This window comes from Trachurus trachurus (genome assembly GCF_905171665.1).
Source record: "Trachurus trachurus genome assembly, chromosome: 18".
NCBI classification, from domain to species: domain Eukaryota; kingdom Metazoa; phylum Chordata; class Actinopteri; order Carangiformes; family Carangidae; genus Trachurus; species Trachurus trachurus.
Genome location: NC_139909.1, coordinates 12,640,855 through 12,662,719, shown reverse-complemented (window position 1 = coordinate 12,662,719; position 21,865 = coordinate 12,640,855). Strand labels below are relative to the sequence as shown.

General features: G+C 41.0%; 1 protein-coding gene across 1 annotated transcript in view; it reads right to left on the bottom strand.

Annotated features, from left to right (window-relative positions):
- Nucleotides 1-10,037: 10,037 nt before the first annotated feature.
- Nucleotides 10,038-21,865, bottom strand: part of afap1 (actin filament associated protein 1) — a gene marked incomplete at its 3' end in the record, with an annotated part of 44,091 nt that continues 32,263 nt past the window's right edge. Inside the window, 10 exon segments of the mRNA XM_083992673.1 lie at nucleotides 10,038-10,064; nucleotides 10,311-10,478; nucleotides 11,754-11,944; nucleotides 12,033-12,197; nucleotides 14,762-14,891; nucleotides 17,542-17,754; nucleotides 18,604-18,748; nucleotides 19,425-19,570; nucleotides 20,181-20,392; nucleotides 20,524-20,676. Of these exon segments, the coding sequence (XP_083848799.1) occupies nucleotides 10,038-10,064; nucleotides 10,311-10,478; nucleotides 11,754-11,944; nucleotides 12,033-12,197; nucleotides 14,762-14,891; nucleotides 17,542-17,754; nucleotides 18,604-18,748; nucleotides 19,425-19,570; nucleotides 20,181-20,392; nucleotides 20,524-20,676 (1,550 nt within the window).

The window sequence follows — 21,865 nt, the reverse complement described above, 5'->3', positions numbered from 1 at the left end:
TTGATGTTTGAAGGATTAAAATGAAACTGATCTGGAGGAATTAACAATTGTGACCAATGAGAAAGAATTCATTGAACCCACTATCTTCCTATTTAGGCTATTTATGAATTTGGCCTCTTCCGCTCCCTCCATTTTAAACGGCTGAAAACATAGAGTTAATACATGAACAATATCTGAGGTCTGCTGTTTCTATTTTTGGCTGCAAAGCTCCCAGTGGGCAACTCATTTACCCTCCCATTTCCCCTCTCCCTCACTGTTCCCCTCTTCCGACTGCATTTCTTGGGACTTTGCAGGACATCCAAACGGTGGATTCGCCAGACCTTGCCCATGATAATTTCCCACAGTGGTTGAAGAGGAAATTCTGGTCACAATCTTCTTCTAATTTGGCAGTTTGGTTCCTTCTGTATCTTTCACCCATGTCCTTATCTTCCCGGACAGTTTATTTCCCACCATGTTCCTTCATTTTGCTCCTTCTCCTTCATCTCGGGCTTGCATCGTGTTTTTAAGATAAGCTAATGATTTTTAAAACGCTCTGATTTATCACCACAAATCCTCTGTTGTAATAACTCACTGGAGCGCTCTCAAGATAAGCATCTGTGGTGTTGTTCTTGAATGCAAACTGAAGGCCGATCAATTGATTAATGGATCACATTAAATAAACAGTTTGAACTATCATTTATATTTGGATTACTTACATCTCAGGAGGTTGTTTCATATGCCCTTAGTCTGATTCAAAACTACTACATCATTATTGGTGTAATATTTAAGAATATTTTCCAGTTGGCGTCAGAAAAAAGCAAAAAATAGATACATCTCACCTGAAACAATGAAGAAGGATCACACCACTCTTTAGCCTGTATTCTAGCTAAAGTTAGTTGCAAGGAGCTAGCCTGTCTACCCCAAGGCCTCCTAGTAGTTGTACAAGACTGGAAGACATGATGTTCAATGGAAGCTGGATCCACCTGAACTGACACCTTTTGAAGGATCAGCAACTCTTCCAGCTCCCGTACATCAGAGCACTTTACCTTATCTCAAGAGCTAAACCGAGGAAACCTGCCCAAGCAACTTATTTCAGCTGGTTGTATCCATGATTTCATTCTTTTAATCAATACCCAAAGCTCATAGATTGGATACCAAATGACAATCGATTGGTAGGGTACTGTGGGATTTTCACCCTCTGAATCCACTCCTTTACCTCAACAGTCCGATCTGCCTTCATACATAAACGAGACCCAAAGATGGTTAAACCTCTTCACTTGGGGCAGAAACGCCATCCCAACTTCAGGAGTGCGATCCACCTTAGATTTGCTGACTCAGCCCGACCTAATACTGCAAACGTATGCAGTACATGCTGAAGTTCCTGGTTTTTTCTCCCTTAATAAATCACCAGAATGTATAAAAACTGGGTCATACCGACCTCATCTCTTGGATAACAAGCCAAACGCCGATTACATCTTTAACTTTGAGTTCTACTTTTCTGTCTAACTTTTTTTTTCCTATGGAGATTACCAGGCGGAAAAAACCCAACTGGAAGCAATGTATGAAATTCTCAAGCATAAATCATCTTTCGAGTATGTTATCCCTGAAGGCGGAGATGCCATTTCTCTTCAGCGCAGTCAGATCAAAAAGATCCATCAGATAACTCAGTTTATATTAAGATAGATGTGAGTGCTTTGTCTATGTGTTTTCCTTTGGTAAATGCTGAATGAGATTAGAGAAAAGCTTCAGAGATCCTGTAGTTGCCATAACAAATAAACAGCAACTTTGTGTGTGTGTGTGTGTGTGTGTGGAGTGTATGCTGCCGCCTGGACACTATCTGATGGAGTGAAGGGCTGTATAGCTTCGTAAGCCAAATAAAGTCAACCATCACAAACAGGGAGATGAAAGCTGTGTGCATTTGAAAAAGCAACACAAAGATCCTGTGCATGTTCACGTCCTTCAGCTAGTTTGGGAGTTTACACTTTTTCATAAATGTGTCTTCGCTGGCGTGGCCATCAGCCCGACACGCCTCTGTCTCCCTAAGATAAACAGGCAGATAGGAGGGAGAAAGGAGTCGGGGGGGATGAGTCATGCTAACTGATTTATCAACACTACAAACACATCCTACAGGAAAGAGGAAATTCTTTGAGAGAAGTTGGCCGCCGAGGTTCCCTCAGCTGACATGACAAAAGACATTTGCTTTGATGAGTCTCGTCTGCGCTGCAACCTCCGTTACTTCAAGATGTTCCTAACTCTCGTCTTTTAAAAATGAATTTCATTTGAGGCTGTATGTGGTGGTTTCTGGGTGGCGGGGTCATTCTATATCTTCTTCATTCCCCCCCCCCCCCCCATTCATGTCACTGCTGTGCTTCTCTGCATTTCTGACTTCCATCCTTCCTCCTTTGATGTGTGGTCAAATTGCAGACCACATCAGATAAGGGAAGAAAATTTTTTAGACCGACTGAGGTGGGGTCGGCGAAATAAAAGAGAGGCTCTGAATGGATGTTTCAGCACACGTCAATGTGGAATTGACTGCGATTAAGTATGGTATGTAGCCTGCAGTAAAAGAAGTAAAGAAAGTGAGTTTGGAATCATGTCTGGGAGCTTTGTCCAAAATATGAATGAAAAAATTAATTAACTAATTCAGATTTCTGCAGAATGCGTAGCTACCTGCCAGGCTTAAATGTTTACATCTGCATTACTCAATCCTTTTGGTCTCTCAAGTGTAACACAGTAAGCTAAATGCAACACTTAGGCTACACATAGGTAGCTGATACTTACTACTAGCAATCATTTGCCTTACACATAGAACAGACATTAGCATTACCTTGGACTCCTGCAAAGAGTCATCACGATATTCCCCCTTCTTTTAGCTCCATGTTTGGTCCCCACCATCTCCTGAGGGAAACATCTGGTTATTCACCTTTACAATGTTCCACCATCTGACCATCATCACCAGCTAGTTGCTAATTTTAGCTTTACAAGACAGATAACCTAGTCTAGGGAGGGAGTTATAGCCAACTGCTTCCCGCTAAGCTAAACTAAGCTAAGCCAGTTGCTTTGAGGCTCCAATTACTGCACGCACAGAGTAATATTGATACTATTTCTTTTAGAACTTAAAAATGAAAGCTAACGTACAATATATTGGCTAATTCATGAATTTATTATGTAATGTAAAATATTTTCTCATAAAGCCTCTAATTCATTGCGGTTTCTTAAACATGGTCGCCAGAGGCACTACAATGTCACCTGAGAGCCCCATCGCCAGTGATGGAATGTGGGAACTTGTTTTGTCCTGTTCAGGGGCCACGTCCCCCTCCCACCACCCCGCCTCCTCCACCTCTGCACGCCGTGGTGCCGGTCAGTCTTGAGAGTGAGGGGCCCTTGGTCGGTGACCGCCAAGTGGCTGTTTCATAAAGATAAGTGCCATTGAGAAAAGAAAGAGCTTGTGATCAATTCAAAGAGTTGCCTATGGCAGAGACTGTCATCACCTGGACATAAGGGGAGTGTTTGGATGGTACAGTAACCTGGGGTTGAACTCTGCTGTAGACCTGGGTCAAAATGAACTCCATGGGAGACGAAGAAAAAAAAAGGGAAGAATCCCTCGAGGTCAAACACTTAAAACTATTAAAAAACAGATGAAAGACACTTTGTAAAATATTGTAGGTTTTATCCCACATATTCTAATCTTTCTCATTCTGGGTTTTGCAGTAATTTTGGTGTTTTGCTGTGTGAACCCTTGAAATCTTTACTTTGGACTGTCAGGGTGTGATAGGTACAACAGGGAGGAACTCACAGGGATTACTCGTTATAGTTTGACAAGTCAGCAGCTTCAGTTTGAGTGATTTAGATAATTTTTCCCCAAAATATTTCTGCCCGTATTTTGAGAAAGTGAAATATGAGAGTGATAAAGCGGCGGTGCATTTAAAACGTGAGCTGAAGCGTTACAGTAATAGAGTCAAGGGGTTCGTCTGGCAGGATTAGAACTTCACATCTGGACTGATTTGTCTTGGTTTTGACATAATGTTGGTCGAGTCAGGTTCAGAGATGGAGGATATAAAATGGGATATAACTTTATCATCCAGTTTGGAAAGTTGCCTTTGGCGCCATAGTAACATAAAACACTCGGCAGTTTATTCACATATAGATGTAGAGAGAGAGAGAAGAAAAAAAACATTTTTGATTTAATTTTGCTGATCTTGTAACAACAGAGGGCGAGTCTGACAAAAGAGGGCGAAACTGAGTCAGATAATGAACATTAATCCTTCAGCCCCATGGAGAGTCCAGAAGAGTGACGTTCACCTTGCAGAATTGTGCAGCTCGTTCTGCCACATTGTGCAACGCCTTGTAACTTTTTATCACCTCCACAATGAAGGAGTGGGACTCATGGGGGAACAGAGGAGGCTGAGGTCTGCTCTGTGACGAGATCATATGGGTCCAAGTGGAAAACCTTTGTTTTTCTCTCTAAAAAAAAATCCACAGCACAGGACAGTTTGCTGCTGAATGAAGAAGCTGATTGGTGTGTCTGTGTTGTGCTGCCCTCTACTTGTCAAAGAAGCACTGCACTGTTTACTACAGAAGGGCAGGGGCAGGGCAGGGTTGGAGTAAACAATGACGTAAGATAGCAGCACAGTTTTAATAGAGAGACCAAAGGTAGTGTCAATGGTTGTCATTTAAAGTAGCACTATCGCAAATACAGCAGTAATAGCAACTAAAAAAACCCTGAAATATGCAATAAATAGGTCATAACTATCTGTACACAAAATATAGCCAACGGTGTAGTGCCTGTGGAGCAAATGCAGAATTTCTTTTTGTTATGAAACAAGTTGGCAAGGTGCTTAGCCCCACCTCCTGAACGGCATGCTATGTCAAGAGGACGAGGATGCTTATATCTGATACGCTGCACCACTGGCCCCATCTAGTGGTCGAACAAAGAATTGGAATTTGCAATAGTGCTACTTAAAGACTCCCCCTCTTCATTGTGGGCTGTGCTGCCTTGCAACTCCAAGAAGTAGGAGGAAGCCTAATAGTTCAACTACATAAGCAGCTAAGGTCAGATGTAAGACTGAATACATGCAGTTAAATCAAAAGACTAAAGTTGGGTTTTGGTCCACTCAAGGCTTTTAAAAGACTACGGTAAGGGTCGGGATAAAGCTTGGATCAGGGCTAGAACTAAAGACTAAAAACTGAGGTTTAGGATTAGACAAGAAGGAAGGAAGAGGTCAGGGGTATTAAACCCCAAACATGAGGTTAGACTGAAGTCCAGGGGCAGGAACCAGGAACAAGCAGAATGAAGATAGCAGATGTAGAAATCCTGATGAAAAGATGAAATCAATAGACATCCAAAGTAGACAAAGAAGAGGTTCAAGAACAGCGATAATAAAACATACGACACAAGAGTAATAAAGGGACAAACATGCAGCGTGGCCCATTCCACAATAATGTGCTGCCTCACAAGCAAGGATGCAATAATACTGCAGCTGATCTCCATCATTAAAACTCAGGGATCACAAGGGCCTGCATGAGGACTTTGCTGTCAAGTCTAAGCATATACCTCCACCTAGTGGGCAAAAGTCGGAACTACTGCCTCGGCCCCAAAAGCACATCTGTGTGTCAGAAAGTGTCTCTCATTGAAAACTGCCCTATATGGAAGTGCACAACACAACATACACAACAGCAAATCACAAAACACACAAACGAGGGACACCGTACCTGAACTGGAGTTTCTTGATTGAACTTCACGAGGATCTCAGATTGGGTTACCCTCATCCTGGACCCTCAACGATTCTGCCGTTTCTCTCGTCTGGCTGGTCTCGATCATTATCCAGAACCAACGCTAAATCCTGTTGGGTCTGTCCAGGATTCAGATGTGGTGTTGGATGGTGCCGCTGCTCTAGAAAACCAGAAACTTGATGTCGCCATTGGCGTTCCGGCCCCATGGCTTCATATAGGAACCAGTCTTAAGGCCCCAGCTCTTTTCTCCACACCGAACCAGCTCGAACATCTGGTCAGAGGTGGTCGGTGGCAATAATGTCTTGATTGGGGTAGGACTTCGACATCAACCCCAACCGGTACGTGGCTCTGTCTGATGAAGCTGCAAGACCATGGTGGTCTCCTGGTTACCAGTTGATGATGTGGCCGCCTCCTCTCTACAGCAACACGATCATTCCTTCTTTAAACAGTTACAAATACATGAAGTGACGTCCTTGAAAACAAATCCTGATAAGGAATTGCACAAATTGCAGCAGCATCTTTTTTTTTTTGACATTTTATTTCCAAGCAGCTCCACCAATAAAAACACAAAGTCACTGGAACCTGTTTGTCAGGTGAATTTATTAACTTATGTACAAGGATGTCACCGAGGCGGAGACTGTCAGAGATATACAAAAGAGTAGAAAATGTATAAGGTGCAAAAAACAAACACTGATGCATGAGTCTGTATTTCATCCCCGACACCCCCTCCCCTCCCCTCCCCACCCCTCCCAACCCAACCCCAGCCACCCACCCACCCCCCAATTCCACAAAGCCAAGCTACTATACTATGTACAGCAGGTTCACATTTACCGACATCAGACGCTCCTGCTCAGTCGCATGCCTCGCTGAGCTGACAGGGGATCAGAATCAACTAAATATTACTAGATATAAAGTGCGACGCACGCTGGCGCCACTGCGGTACGTCACATCACGTCACGCAAAAAAGGCGCCGGTGTGCGTCGCATTTAACTCCCCTTCGCACCTGCCTTCATGCTAACATGCAGCTTGCAGACCAGTGGGGTTTTAATCTGAAAGAAGGAAGGGAAGGAGGGAGAGGACAGAAAATATTTACATTTACAAGGTAGTGAGGAGGAGTTGGGGTAGTGGTGGTGGTGCGGGGGGTCCTTGTGCTGTTGCCGTAGCGATGATTTTCCAAAATCTAGCAACGTGCGTAACACTACTTCTGTCGGTATCAACAGTATCTACACGGCAGCAAAGCGTAAAAAACAAAACAACAAAAAAACAAAAACAGCGGAATAAAACGTTTTGATCACAAAAAAGCACCTTTAAAATTTGGCAAGTGATGTGTGTGTGTGTGTGTGTGTAGCAGTCTGAAAATAAGTACAGGTTTACAGCAAAGTGTCAGTGTATTGTTGATGGGTTTGTAATGTGCCTTGTAGACAATTCAGCACGCACACGCACACACACACACACACACACTTCTACTTCTATTTCTGTGAGGAACAATGAATAATAATACTCAACTCAAAGTTTATTTCTATAGCACATTTAAAAACAACCTTAGTTGCCCAAAGTGCTGAATAATAATACCGTAATAATAACAATGCTAACAATAAAAGTAATAATATTAATATAATAATAAGTAGTGGAGTCTTTGACCTTCACCATCATGATTAAATTATTACCTCCAGTCTTAACGCAAACTCATCAGGACTAGAAATTGTTTCCTAAAACCCACACTGCTCCTCACAAAAACAGAAGTACAAGAAAACACAGACATGCACTTACACACTCACACAGTCGGACACAGGGCTACAGTAGTGATTACGGGAGCCAAATCTAAGGGTGTGCCTGAATTTCAGAAGAACTAACAAACACCCCGTCGGATTCCTGCTGCAGACGACAGAAATCCAGACGATCCATCACGGTGCTGAGGGTTTATTTAAAGAAGCTGTTAGACCGAGAGCCGGACGACTGCTGCTGCTCAAACACTGTGGTCAGAGCTGAAGGATGAGGGGAACTGAGTCGCTGGTTGTTGAACTGGGTGCATGTTGATCAGTTTATTGATATCATTTCGTATATGTTATATATAACGTCATATAATGTTATGAGATTTTTTGTTTTTGCGGTAAATGCAGAGACTACTTGCTGAAAAACGGCCCCTGACGAGAACGCCAACAGCGGTTTTGCATGAATTTCCCTCTAAAACAACTCTGTCTGGTAACGTTCTGTTATTATCTCATAGTGTGGTGAATGTGCAGGTCACAACTTGTCCACCATAGCGTTTTGGAGTTGCTGGATTGTGTATTTGATGAGTTTGAAAAATCCCATTAGCCTCCGTAGCGTAGCTCTGAGCAGCTCACGGCTCTGCTCCGCCGTTCTAAAAATAGCTTGCACCGACAATTAAAGGTAACGAACCTACTGCTAAAACTACAGGGATTATGGCAATGGGCCAATTTGCCAAAATGTTGAACTATCCCTTTAACAGAAGATTAGCTACAACTCATTAACAATGTATCCAATGAGCATTTATGTTTCTAGATACTTTTTAATCTGTTTGAATATAGAGTATCATTCTGAGTATGATCCATATGAACACAAAAACCAAAATGTGTTTCACTCACTTTAAATCAAATCAAATCTGTTATTAAACCCACTCCCACTCATAGCTCCTCCCTGATATTCAGTATAAAAGGGTTTGAACCCAGATTCACCACCTGCTACTGTGTTTTATGTCGCTAACGCTTCATGTTGACACTGACATCACAGTTGTAGCTTCACAACGAACTCATCGTAACTTTTTGCCATTCTCAGTTTAGACAGGTTATTTGTTTTGTGTTTTGTCCATTAGCCAATGAGTGGAAGCCACAGTAGTTGTTATTGGGAGCAAGTTAATTCACATTGATTAAGACACATGTCCTTGTTTATTTGCTTGAGTTCTCGTCTCTAAGTGAACTTACAAGAACTTATAAAGCTGCTGCTTCAGTCGTTTGTCACAATTGTTTTTGTGGCTAATTGTGATTAAAAGATGGTCTTCCTTCTCTTTTTCGCTGTGGAAGTCAAACAAACAAATGTAGCATGTCTCGCAATCAGACTCTTGGCTGTTTTTGACGGCCCCTCCATGGTTAATTACCCCTTGTGGTATCGTAATGCTGATTTTTCAATCTGGGCTGTTTCCTACTGAGTAAATACAGTAGTCTCTCTGTGTGTCCACAGTGTTTGTGGAAAAACACATTCATGTTTGGCAGTTTTTAAATGTCATTTTTCTTTTAGTACAAGTATTGTTCAAACCAGTAAAGGCCAGAAATGTAGCATGTGGTCATATGCACTTCTCAGAAATTAATTGGAACATTTCTTCCAGTTTAAGATTTATGAGACATTTCTCATTGACACACCGATGCTCTTTTCCATGACGCAGTAGTAGTACAGTAAACTACTAGTGGATAAATACATGAACACACATGTAAAAGGTTTAAGGAGGGTAAGAAAAAGAGATTTAGAGATTGGGTTGATTTTAAAAGTTTATCTAATAATTAACCTCACAGATGTTTAAGTTAGATATAGAAATCCAGGAAAGTATTATGGTTTTTCTTAGGTAATAAACTAGCCTAAAGGCTTGAATTCATTTGAACATGTGACGAGCGTCCTTATCAACCTCCTGTTGCTTCAGTGTTTCCAGGTTAAATCGATTATATAATAATAGAAATAACAGCTTCTTCAAATAAACCCTCAGACAGGAAGTGAGTTGTGTTCTGGTTGCTGTGACCCTTAAACATGCACTTTGTGTGTCGATACCGACACCCATGAATGATCATTATTAATGAACCAAATTCTATAAAAAAAAAAATAAAAAAAAAATTTAAATACATCAACATAAATAAACAGAGGGAGGCTAGTATTTCCTTTAAACATTTACAAATAAATACTTGGTTTTGAATTTGATCTTTTTTTTTTTTAACCCAAACTGCTGGAACGAATCTGAGTGGAAAAAATAAAATAAAGTTTGGTCTTTGTTTAAAAACAGAAAAAGGTACAGTGGACAAGACAAGTTGCACGACTCAGGTACACTAGGTCTGCTCAATGGTAGAAGCGTGGTTTTTTTTGTTTCGTTTTTTTTTTAAAGGTTGCTATGTCTTAATGTTGTGGTTCTTACAGTATGTTAAAACCAGCCACTTGTTTTTTTGGTTCATGTGAATGCTTTGATTGTGTCCTCCTCCACAGTATCCGTCTGTATTGATCAGCTATAAATAAATATATAGACAATTTCTCAAAAAGAAAAACAAAATAAAACAAAACAAACAAAAAGGACTTAAAGTAAAGACCAGAGTGAGGGGTTGAGTGGTTTATGTGCCGTTCTTCTGCTCCCATTCCTGCAAAACAAAGAGACACACTCAGTTTGGATATCAAGTCCAAAAAAAAGAATATAAAAATAATATCTATAAAATCTATAATAAAATAAATCAAATCAAGTAAAAGAAAACATAAAAAAAAGGCAAATAGAAAATAAAAAGACCAAAAAATACAACAATAAAATACAACAATAAAACTCTTTAAAACAATCTAATAAAACATGAAATGCCTGATGGTTGTACAGAGTAAACCCTGTGACCTCTGACCTTGGCCTTCCTGAGGACGTGTCCACGGACAGGTGAGGGCTTCTGACCGCCCTGCTGTCGCCGCAGCAACGAGGCGCTGTTGACGGGCAGGGAGCAGGACTCTGTGTCGCTGGTGTCACAGCTGGAGAAGGGAGAGGACTCCTGCGTCCGTCGCATCATCGCTGGTGACTGCGCACACACACACACGCAACAGAGATAGGTTAGAGCGCTGACGGAGGCAGTGACATTTGACTTGGGTTCATGTGTTCTCAGTGTGTATAATGTTTAATTTTGTCCTGCTATCAGTATTTATTGGGTATTTCAGCATCTTGATTAGCAGCTGCAACTGTAATTCCATATCTTCAGAAATACCACGGCAAAACACTACTGCTTCTGTCCAGAGGGGTCGCCAAAATCAACACAAAATGAAAGTTCGATGCTTTAATTCAATTTTAACTTTGAATTTAGTTTTTTAATTTGAATTGTCTTAATTGTCTTGACTGTTTAAACTGTTTTGAATAGGCTCCGTGCTCAAGTCTCGTGACGTACTTCCGTTTTCCCCAGTAAGTGTGTCAATATAGTAGTTTTATTTTCTCCAGCTGCTATATTTGAGACAGGCGTCTATATGGGAAAGGCTTTTTTTAAAATTCTGAACAAATCTTATGCTCAGCAAAGATGGAAAATAGGCTATATAATCTAATCAACTCATTCTCACTGTTTAAAAGACTAATAAAAGGAAAGAGCCGGATCTGGAGCACACATTGATTTATAAGTAAACCAGCAATTAAACTTCTTCTAAATAAATGTGTTGCTCTGGCCACAGACTGTAGCCAATACAGGCTCCAGCTCTTTCCTTGGGTCAGTCGGAGTTCTTAATGGGCCGAACAACACCGTCCAGACATGCTGGGTGAACTGAAAACATTTAATAACTCGGGTCCGGTTGGACCATGGCCTTCTTCTTCTTCTTCTCCTCCTTTTTTTTTTTGCAGCGGTCCGTCCGATTATATTTCATTTTCTTTCGTGCAGTTACAGCTCTCGTTTGTTCACTTTGACTCATATTTACCACCGTTGGACTGAAGCCGGAAGTAAACCGGAAACTCCTTTGCCGATCACTGGGGAAAACGGAAGTACGTCATGAGACTTGTGCACAGAGCCTGTTGTTTTAAATGTCTTATGTTGTCTGACTGAAATGGACATTTCACACTTCCACTGCAGGACAAGTTCACCTACAGGTACAATGAAGTTGTTGTTATATAACATAAAGACAAAGTAACGTGATTTACAATCAGGAGTCTGTGCATTGCCAGATATTTTGAAATGTACCGGCTGCTCTGTGTGTTTGATGCTTCTGGCAGCAGAACTAAGAGGTGCTTTTGGTGCGCTCCCGATATGTACCGCAGTGCGTGATGTGAAATTTGCGTTTTGCTGTGCAGACAAGAGTTTGTCAGCAGAGGAGTTTCTAACCTGGAGGCCGGAGGAACCAGCCTTTGGTTCGATGGTCAGGCCCAGAGTGACTCCTCCGTTCAGGGCCTTCTTCAGACTCTCCTTCACCTCCGTCATCTCCAGCTCCAGGTTCACCCTCTCCTCCTCCTTCTGCCGGCAGTTCTCCTCCACCTTCTTCAGCCGCTCCGACAGGGAGGCGTGAGAGCGTTTACCTACAGGACAGAGACCTCCAGGGTTAGGGTTCAATTCCTTAAAATGTTCACGTGTCATCTTCTACTGGCGACTTCATGCGTCTCTGACCGGCGGCAGCCTCCACGGCCGTGCGCAGGTCGCTCCTCTCCTTCTTCAGCTGCGTCAGGTGGTTCCTGATGTCCTGCTTCTTCTTCATCAGCTCCTCCTCCTTGGCCTGAAGACGTTTGGCGTCGGCTTCCACGCGGTTCTTCCCGTACTTGCACTGCTCCGCATCTGGAAAAATAAAAGGATTCAGAGTGAATTCAAGAAGAAACTGGAGGGGTTGAAGTTGACGTGTGATCATTTGGAAATAAAATATTATCACTTTGGAGTTTAATCGTTTAACTTGTATCATAATTTGTGACTTTGTGAGGTTGACTTTGACCTTTTCTGACCAAAGTCTACTCAGTTAATCTCTGAGTTCAGGTGAATGTTTGTGATCAATCCTCAAGAGAGTCTTGAGAGACATTCAAGCTGCCAAAAACAAGAATTTAAAGTAAAAAATTATGCTTTTTTTGGTTGCAAATCAGAAAATAGTCACCAACCAACCTGAATACGGCTTTAGATCACCCAACAAATCAGAATATGGTTAAAAAAACAACAACCAATGAATCAACAGGAATATGTCTACAAATCAGTATACAGAAAAAATAACCAATCGCAATACCGTTGCAGGACTACTCACTCATTTTATGGCACTGAACAGTATCTGTGTATTTTGGTCGATAATAATCAGCCAATATCTGGCCGATAATCTTCTGTACCGATAGTTATCCTGCATTCCTAATCACAGCTTTTATCATCAGGACACTGTATCTGAAAAACCCACTGACCCTTTAACCACGCGTGTGTGTGTGTGCGTGTGTGTGTGTGTGTGTGTGTGCGCGCAAGCTCCAGTCAAGTTTGCTGATGATGAGGAATAATGTTTAAATTCAACACCCTGACCTGACACTGGAAATATGAAAATTGCGCGGCATTATCTATAAACCCCGACGACGTGACACATATTTGGTTATTTCCAGTCAGACGAGCGGTTACAACTTTTCCTAATTCACACGTTAGGGCAAAAAAAAACACAAAAAAAAAAAACACACACACACATTATTCTGCGCCACAAGGATTAAACACAACCACATTACACTCTCCGACCAGGCCGGGCCATGCTTCTGCTATTAGGTCTTCTCTCAGTTTGTTTGGCAGGAGGCTGAAGTCTGGCCCACATGCGTCACATGGACGGTCTCGAGGGGGAGGAGAGGTTTTTGGTTTTTAAGTTATTTACTCCCCCCCACTCACCCACCAACCCACCCACCCACCACCACCACCACCCGACTTTAAACCAACTGTACTTTGGACAGCCTGCATTTTCCAAATTGCTGTGGAAGCAGAGCATTGCTACGGAGCAATCAGTGGTGATGAGGCTGAGACCGGGGGAGCCAGACACACTGTCTGCTGCACAACAACTGCTGCACTGCAGTCAGCAGGGCAGGCACACTGTTGCTGATATTATGGGTTATAAACTGGACTTTTCTGTGCTGGATTTTACAGGACAGTCGTGATATAGTCATAGTCATGCTTCCCAAACCAAACACCGACTTTTTGAAGCAGACAATAGAATACAGATCAATGAAAGCATGGAAGTCCTCACTACTGCCAATAACCAAACTCACACAGACATCAATATTTAAATATTATATATTAATATTTGGCAAATTGGCCCATTGCCATAATCCCTATAGTTTTAGCAGTAGGTTTGTTGCCTTTAATTGTCGGTGCAAGCTATTTTTAGAACGGCGGAGCAGAGCCGCGAGCTGCTCAGAGCTACGCTACGGAGGCTGATGGGGTTTCTTGGTTTCCCTCATCAAACTCATCAAATACACAATCCGACAACTCCAAAACGCTCTGGTGGACAAGTTGTGACCTGCACATTCACCACACTATGAGATAATAACAGAACGTTACCAGACAGAGTTGTTTTAGTGGTAAATTTATGCAAAAACCACTGACGCGCGTTCCAGTGGAGGGCAGTTTTTTGGCAAGCAGTCTCTGAATTTACCTCTAAAACAACTCTGTTTTGGAGCGTTTTGGAGTTGTTGGATTGTGTATTTAATGAGTTTGATGAGGGAAACCAAGAAATCCCATGAGCCTCCGTAGCGTAGCTCTGAGCAGCTCGCAGCTCTGCTCCGCCGTTCTAAAAAACAGCTTGCACCGACAATTAAAGGTAACGAACCTACTGCTGTGACTATAGGGATTATGGCAATGGGCCAATTTGCCAAAATGTTGAACTATCCCTTTAAAAGAATAATGTGATACAAACTTTTATTTACAAAAATAAACAGTTGATAAAAGGTGGAGCCCTGCATGGGTAGGCAATTACAATGAGAAGCCTCATACACATTTTGAATCCATTCTGAATTATTAATCTGATTCTTTTTTATTCTATTTTTATTTTATTTTATTCATTTTTATTTTCATTTTATCTTTCTGTCCATTTTCCTTTATTGTGTCATAATCGTTATCATGTCAAGCAGGTAGGTTGTGGGTTTTTGTTCCTGTCTTTGTTTATACATGATTTTGATTTTGATCCAATCGGGTGCGTTATTGGGATTTTAAAATGTCAATATGCACAAATATAATTTTGATAACCTCACAACCTCAGAATATGACAAAGCTCTGTGGACAAATCAAATCAAATCAATAAACAAATAAACTCCTATCAATGATATGAATGATTCAGCTCCTTCAGTGGAAACATGACGCAGCCTTACAGACGTATTTATTTATTTTATCATCCTACTCACTGGAGCTGCTGTGTTTCAGAGAGGTCGACCCACGAGTGCCGTTGATGCCGTTCTTCTTAGTCAGGCCCTTCGGCTCCGCCTTCTGTTTTGACGCCGTCCCGTTGGTCACTGTGCCCTTCTTTCCCTTCAGCTGATTGGACAGAAGGAGGAGGCAGAGGGACAACGTTATAAAATGCACGTATAATAATTTAGACCAGTTAGGACAAACTTTAAATATCCCCAAAAAACAAACAAACAAAAAAAACGCTCTGCATTAAAAGCCAATAGCACGCAGCTAATTAAAGGCTTCATGACAGCTAAATTGCTCATTCCTCTGCAGCTGGATTCAACCAGTTTGAACCTAAAATGGACTCTGGGTTTATTTTTATCCAACACTGAACACAACACATGTGGATGTGTTTAGATTAGTAGGGAAATAGGGCAGATAGGAAATCAAATGGAGCCCGAATTCATACAAATAAACACAAATTAGCTTCTTCTTTTGCTTTAAAGTTGATCCATGCATGACATATGATGACACAACCTGGTCAGACCTGAAGGAAACTGCTGATCAATTGATGATTCTTTGTGGATTGGTCACTATAATCGACTCCTTTTACATAACACATGGTCATTTGATCCATTTTCAGTCTTAAAACTGAATAAGGCAGCTGTTTGTGTTGAATTGTATCAGCACATTGTTTTTATATCAACATATAGCATGTAGATGTTTTATTTTATTACATCTAATTTATCTTTATTTGGTTTGAATGAACTTTGCACAACTACAGCTGTGTAAGAAGTTCTTTTATTTATCTATTTACTTGCTCTTCTATTAGAATTACCCGTTTTTTCAGGGTAAAATTTAAATTTGACATTGTTGTATTCTTCATTTATATCTTTAACCTGTCTTAAAGCAGCAGCAGCAGCAGTAAGTCAGTCTATAAAACGTGCGGCCCGTCTCCGTGATGCCTGATGGGCCTGTAACGAGGCGTATACGGCCGCGGGTTCGTCGTGTTGAAAAGTGAAATTCTCCCTCTCGTCGTTTCAGCCGCGCTTTGTGGTGGTGGAGGTGACATTAACAACCACCACCGCACCACACACATATCAAAGAGGGGCGGAGAGGAGGAGGAGGAGGAGGAGGAGGAGGAGGAGGAGGTTCTCTCCGTACGACACCATGTGGTGGCGACTTCAAAGGGGTCGGGGCTGCCAGGGTGGTACTTACACAATGCTGTAAAAATATAAATTACACACACACACACACACAGCCTGGCAGTGTTCATATCGAAGGGGAGGAAGGAGTTATAGTATGTGGGACGACCACATCACACTCCACATGTACATATTCTATACTCAGACCACAAAGACTGAAATCTGGGTTTTATATGAACAATCTGTACGATGTTATTTCATAGAATCGTACACGATAATATCACTGATGTTAAAGCAGGGTTTTGTTCCGGGCTGTAAAATGTTTCAACGCCGTGAACGCTTTCCAAACGCTGGTTATGGGAACGGTTTTGTGAGCGGTGAGATTAATATTGAAAGTATAACGGAGCAGGAACAGGATTCCCAGGGAAGCAGCAGGAGGAGGAGGAGGAGGAGAGGTGGGCAGGTGGACGGCCAACGTCAACAACTCACCTCGAGAGTCAACACACGGAGCAACGGCAGGAAAAATCATGAACTCAGTTTCCTCATTTTCCCCTCGGCCAAACCTCTCTCTCTCTCTCTCTTACACTTGTTCTCAGTGTGTTTACAATAATAAATCAGTTTCCCATCTACCGGGTTTTGGAGGGGAAGCGTTGTATGACAGCACAGGATTACAAACAATATTGAAGACTCCCTGAGGATGTTGTTGCTTGAATAATGATGCAATGATTATAATATTAATAATGGACAAAATGAAGATGTGTAATGTGAAAGGTGCAAACTCCATTAGCGCTGCTGAGCTTTTTTTTTTTTTTTTTTTTTTAAATCTTTAGTGCATTTTGACTTCATAAAAGTGAATTATTGCACTGCAAAAACTCAAAATCTTACTAAGAATATTTGTCTTATTTTTAGTCAAAATGTAATTTCTAGTCAAAACAAATCTCATTATACTTAAAATAAGACTCATCACATAAAAAGTAGCTTGTTTTTAGACACTTTTTACTTCTTTCAAGCATATTTTCACTTGAAATAAGTAGAAAACTCTGATAGTGGAGCATGTTTTTCTTTCTTATTACAAGCACAAAAAAACAGCTTTCACTGGCAGATTTTTCTACTTATTTAAAGTGAAAATTAGTTTGAAACAAGTTAAAATTATCTAAAAACAAGTTAATTTTTAGATTATGAGTCTTATTTTAAGTGGAAAGAGTTTAGTTTTGACTAGAAATGAGACATTTTGACAAGAAATAAGACAAATATTCTTGGAAAGATTCTGAGTTTTTGCAGTGTTATTAATTCTGTGCATTGATTTCTTCTCAGTAGTTTATAAAGTCTGTGTTTCAGGCGAAAGCTGCTGCCTCCTCTATTAAATGCAGGGCCCAGATGTAAAATACTGTGAAGCTGACAACAATAAAAAAAAAAGTGCTGATATATTTATTTCCTGGTCATTTCTTTCTCAGTGTTTCCATCTGAATCAAAGTAAAATGATCATTTTATACTGGAAAATTGAGGAAATTTTCTCCATTAAAAAGCCATTTTTCCACAAACAAGTATTCAGATAAAAACAAAAAAGGAAAAACCACAAGTGAATTGTTGACAGGCAGAAGAGCAGCAGGAAACAGGTTAGTGGCGGAAGAACAAAGCGTGTTAGTCACCTGAGGAGCGTCTTTTTTAGGTTTAGTTTCAGCGGAGAGGAACTTAGAGGAGACTTTAGAGATTTTAGGGGTTTTGTAGTGGCCGGAGGAGGAGGTGGAGGAAGAGGAAGCAGAGGAAGACTTGGGAGGATAGAGGGCAGCCAGTTTGGGCGGAGGCATGTTATCGTACAAGTCGGCGTTTTCATAGTGCGCCTCGTCGGTCAGGTGGCCGCCCTCTGAGAGCTGGGTCGGACCAGAGAAGAACGAGATAAAGAGAAGAGAAGAGGAGAGGAGAGAAGAGAAGAGAAGAGAAGAGAAGAGAAGAGAAGAGAAGAGAAGAGAAGAGAAGAGAAGAGAAGAGAAGAGAAGAGGAGGAGAAAGATATAAACAGGTGGGAAATGTAAGAAGAGAAAAGGTTAGCAACACTGCACAGCTCAAACACACAACATAACAAGTGTTAGAACGACTGGGGAACATACGTATATATAGATTAATGTATTCAGCATTACCAGATCTACTATTACTACTAAACTGTATGGAATTGCAATGTTAAATCACAGGAGTCCCCTGTTATTAAAGGCGCTACATGCATTTTAACATGCAGTACATTTTAGATTACTATTAGTATTTTCAGCAGTATCACTCAAATACTAAAAAAAATACAAAGCACAGCACTCAAGTTAACTGTATGTATTCAATATGTTAGGTTTTTAATGTCAGTGAGGTGGTTTCAAGAGGCAAAGTGGACAGGAAGTGAGTTATTTTTTTGTTTTCTGAGGGTTTGAAACATCTTTAAATGCTTTGAAACAGGAAAGATAACCAGTGACTGTCCTTCAATAATTATCAGCCAGTTATTGGTGGATGGGAAATAATGCAAACTAAATCAGCTGTGATAAGAAGCTAAGGTAAAGTTCAATGTGACAGGCCAAAAAACCCAACACGTTTAAGACTGATCAAACGTACGACACCTACAATGTGCGCCAGTGCTAAAAACTGCTACTTCAATAGTTAAGTGTAGCTCAGTCAGTAAATAGAGCAGCATCTCTTAGTTTAGCCTCTGTGTGTGTGTGAACAGGTGTCACAGGTGTTAAAGGTGAGCGGGCGAGGTCTTACTGTTCCATTAATGGGCACGTCGTCGTAGTGCAGCGCCATCCCAGTGGGACAGGCGTAGCCGTTGACTGGGTTGTCCAGGTACGGGTTGGGGGAGACGGCTCGCTTACTGGTGAAACTGTGAGGAGGAAACATCCAGAGTCAAACAACAGGAAACACATCTGATCAATCAAATACTTTTCATCATCATTTACACAATTGATCGACTCTTATGTCTTTCTTTAAGCGTGAATGAGTAGCACATTATCTGTACTTTTGTTTTCCTTCACTTTTTCTTGGGTGGACAATATGTATATTTAAGTGGACTGGGTCCGTCCATAGTTATAATTATGAATATTATATTCAATTTATGTGAACACATCTGTTAAATAATCCTTTTAAACCAACTGCTGCTCATTTGTCGCGATATTTGTTTCTGCTGTTGTTTGCATCTAAGGAAACTATGAATCAGGGCTGCTTTCCATTTGGAGGTATTTGGTTTAAACATACAGCAGAACGAAACCGTATACATCCTATGTAATAATATAGTATTTTAAAAAATATTGTCGTGTACACAGTTACAGCAAAAATACACAACAGAATGTGCTTTCGCTCCAGCTCTTGTTAAAAGACTGTCATTATACAAATGACATGTCATTTTCTAGAAAACTCCATAGAAACCTGAACAAGTTGACACAGAAAACAAGAAGAACAAAGCTTCTTAAAAACCTCATCGTTTGTTCCAAAACACTTTGGGGCAGTTTGAAAGAAGAAGAGAAAGAAGAAGGTATGAGAGCAAACGTTCGGTCCCTCACCAGAAGGACTGCTTGGCCAGCTGGATGACGTTGGCAGTGGTCTCGACGTCGATGTAGTCGTAGTGCAGCGTGGCCGGGTCGGTGGTGGAGCCGGTCTCGGCCAACAAAACCCCCAACCAGCGGCCCATCGCCTCGGAGGAGGAGGCCTGGAGGACGAGGAGGCAGAAGAGGTCAATCGCTACAGTTACAGTACAAGGATAAAATTCACTGAAGAACTGAGTGATGATTTGCTTTTAGAGGGAAGGACGATGGAAGTAAATGTGGCGGAGGATGAAGAATAAAGAGGAACAGTTTGAATCATGTATAAACAAATACATATCTCCTTATTCACAAGATCAAGTTACACCGCAAAAACTCAAAATCTTTCCGAGAATATTTGTCATATTTCTTGTCAAAATGTCTCATTTCTAGTCACAACTAATCTCTTTCCACTTAAAATAAGACTCATCACCTAAAAATGTATTGTTTTTAGATAATTTCATTTGTTTCAAACTAATTTTCACTTGAAATAAGTAGAAAAATCTGATAGTGGGGCAAGTTTTTCTTTCTTATTACAAGCACAAAAAAAACTTGCTTTAACAAGTGAAATTATCTAAAAACAAGTACATTTTTAGGCGATGAGTCTTATTTTAAGTGGAAAGAGATGAGTTTTTACTAGAAATTAGACATTTTGACAAGAAATAAGACAAATATTCTCGGAAAGATTTTGAGTTTTTGCAGTGTAGAAGCTGACGGCGCTCCTGACTGAACGCTCACCTCCAGCACGGCGACCTCCTGGCTGTTACGGAGCAGGCGGAAGGCGAAGGGGTGTTTCTGGTCGAGGCCGGGGCTGACCTCGCAGCCTCGGAGCGGCAGCGAGGCGATGTGGCTCTTCAGGTCGTCCCGGTCCTTGTGGAGGAGCAGCTGGTTGTCTTTGAGGCGGCACCAGCGCTCCCGCCAGCGGTTATTGGACAACACGTTCAGGTAGCCTGTTGGACAGAGAGTCAATGATATTCACTGCTGATAAAGATGTATCTACCTATCTAAGTACTTTATTGCTCTATCTTTCTATTCATCTATCCATCATACATTGAGAATAACAACTTTAATTTCCTCTCACCGCATGTGGGTACGTCTTCTTCTGCCGACGAGGTCTGCTCGTCCGTGGACGGCTTCTTCTTACCCAGCCCGATGATCTTGGTGATCTTCTTCCCCGCTCCTTTCCCCACCGTCCCCGACTTCTGCTCTGACTTGGAGTTCTTCTTTCCTTTTCCTGAGTGAGACAGAAAGAAACTGAGAATTACATTCACTATAAGATTAAGATTAAGATCTACTTTTTTTGATCCCAGGCTGGGAAATTATTGTGTCACAGCAATAAGTGTTAACACATAATGCAAAGTAGAAAAAGAGAGGATAAAATTGAAACAATTTGAGTAAAAATATACACACAACTTAAAAAAATAGTATTTACAAATGAAAAAAAAAGTACAAATGAATAAAAAGGTAGTATGCACAAAAAGGGATACATCAGTAATAAATAAATAAATAAATAAATAACTGTGCCACATGGATACTGGAAAATGGAAAAAACAAACAAAGAGGAGAGTCATAAAATAGGAGGAATGTGTAATACTGTTATTATCTTATCTACATACGAAATTAGCAGAGCAGATGTTATGAGATCATTTATGATGGTTTAATTATGTTCAGATGCGCTAGAGGAAGAGAGACTTTAGATTCAACAATAAATAACCAGTTGAGAGTCACTTTAACTTGGTGTAATCAGCCTTTAATCCCAGTGCTCAAACTGGTCTGAGTGTGAGAGACTAGATCTTGTCTGTCCTTATCTGTCCTAATGTAACAGCTTTTGCTTGTCTCACTTGTTTAGATACTGTCCAGTACTGCAAGAGAGAATCATAAGGAAAAAATGAAGAAACAAATTGTTAAAAAAAAAATAAAGAAATCAGTGATAAAAAAGATGTGATAATGGACAAAAAAAAACATTCTTTAATGCGAGATATGGACAGAGAGGAGACAGCGGAGGACGGCGGGGGAGGAAAATATAAAACATTCCCCTTCACTGATGTCATCACACCGAGACCGCGAACGCTGAGTGTCTGGAAACGTTACGCACACACTGTGATATACGGCATTATAATCAAGTTGGTTTCAAATACTCAACGTCTCTGCACTGCCTTGCAAAAATCAAGCATTAGCCTTGGGGTGAAAACAACAACAACTAATAAACAATAGTCTGAACTGATACGGTTTTTCTTCTTCAACATTTTTTTTCCATATTGCGCTTTCCTCTCTGATATGATGTGACAACTGCCATGGCGACCGCCTTAATTGAATAGGAAGCCATCTGCACTCAATTTGTGTCACAGGGTTTTTCTCGTGATAGAGGAAAGTATATAAATACATGTCACATTCAATGCAGGGCGGTGGTGGAGAACAGACAA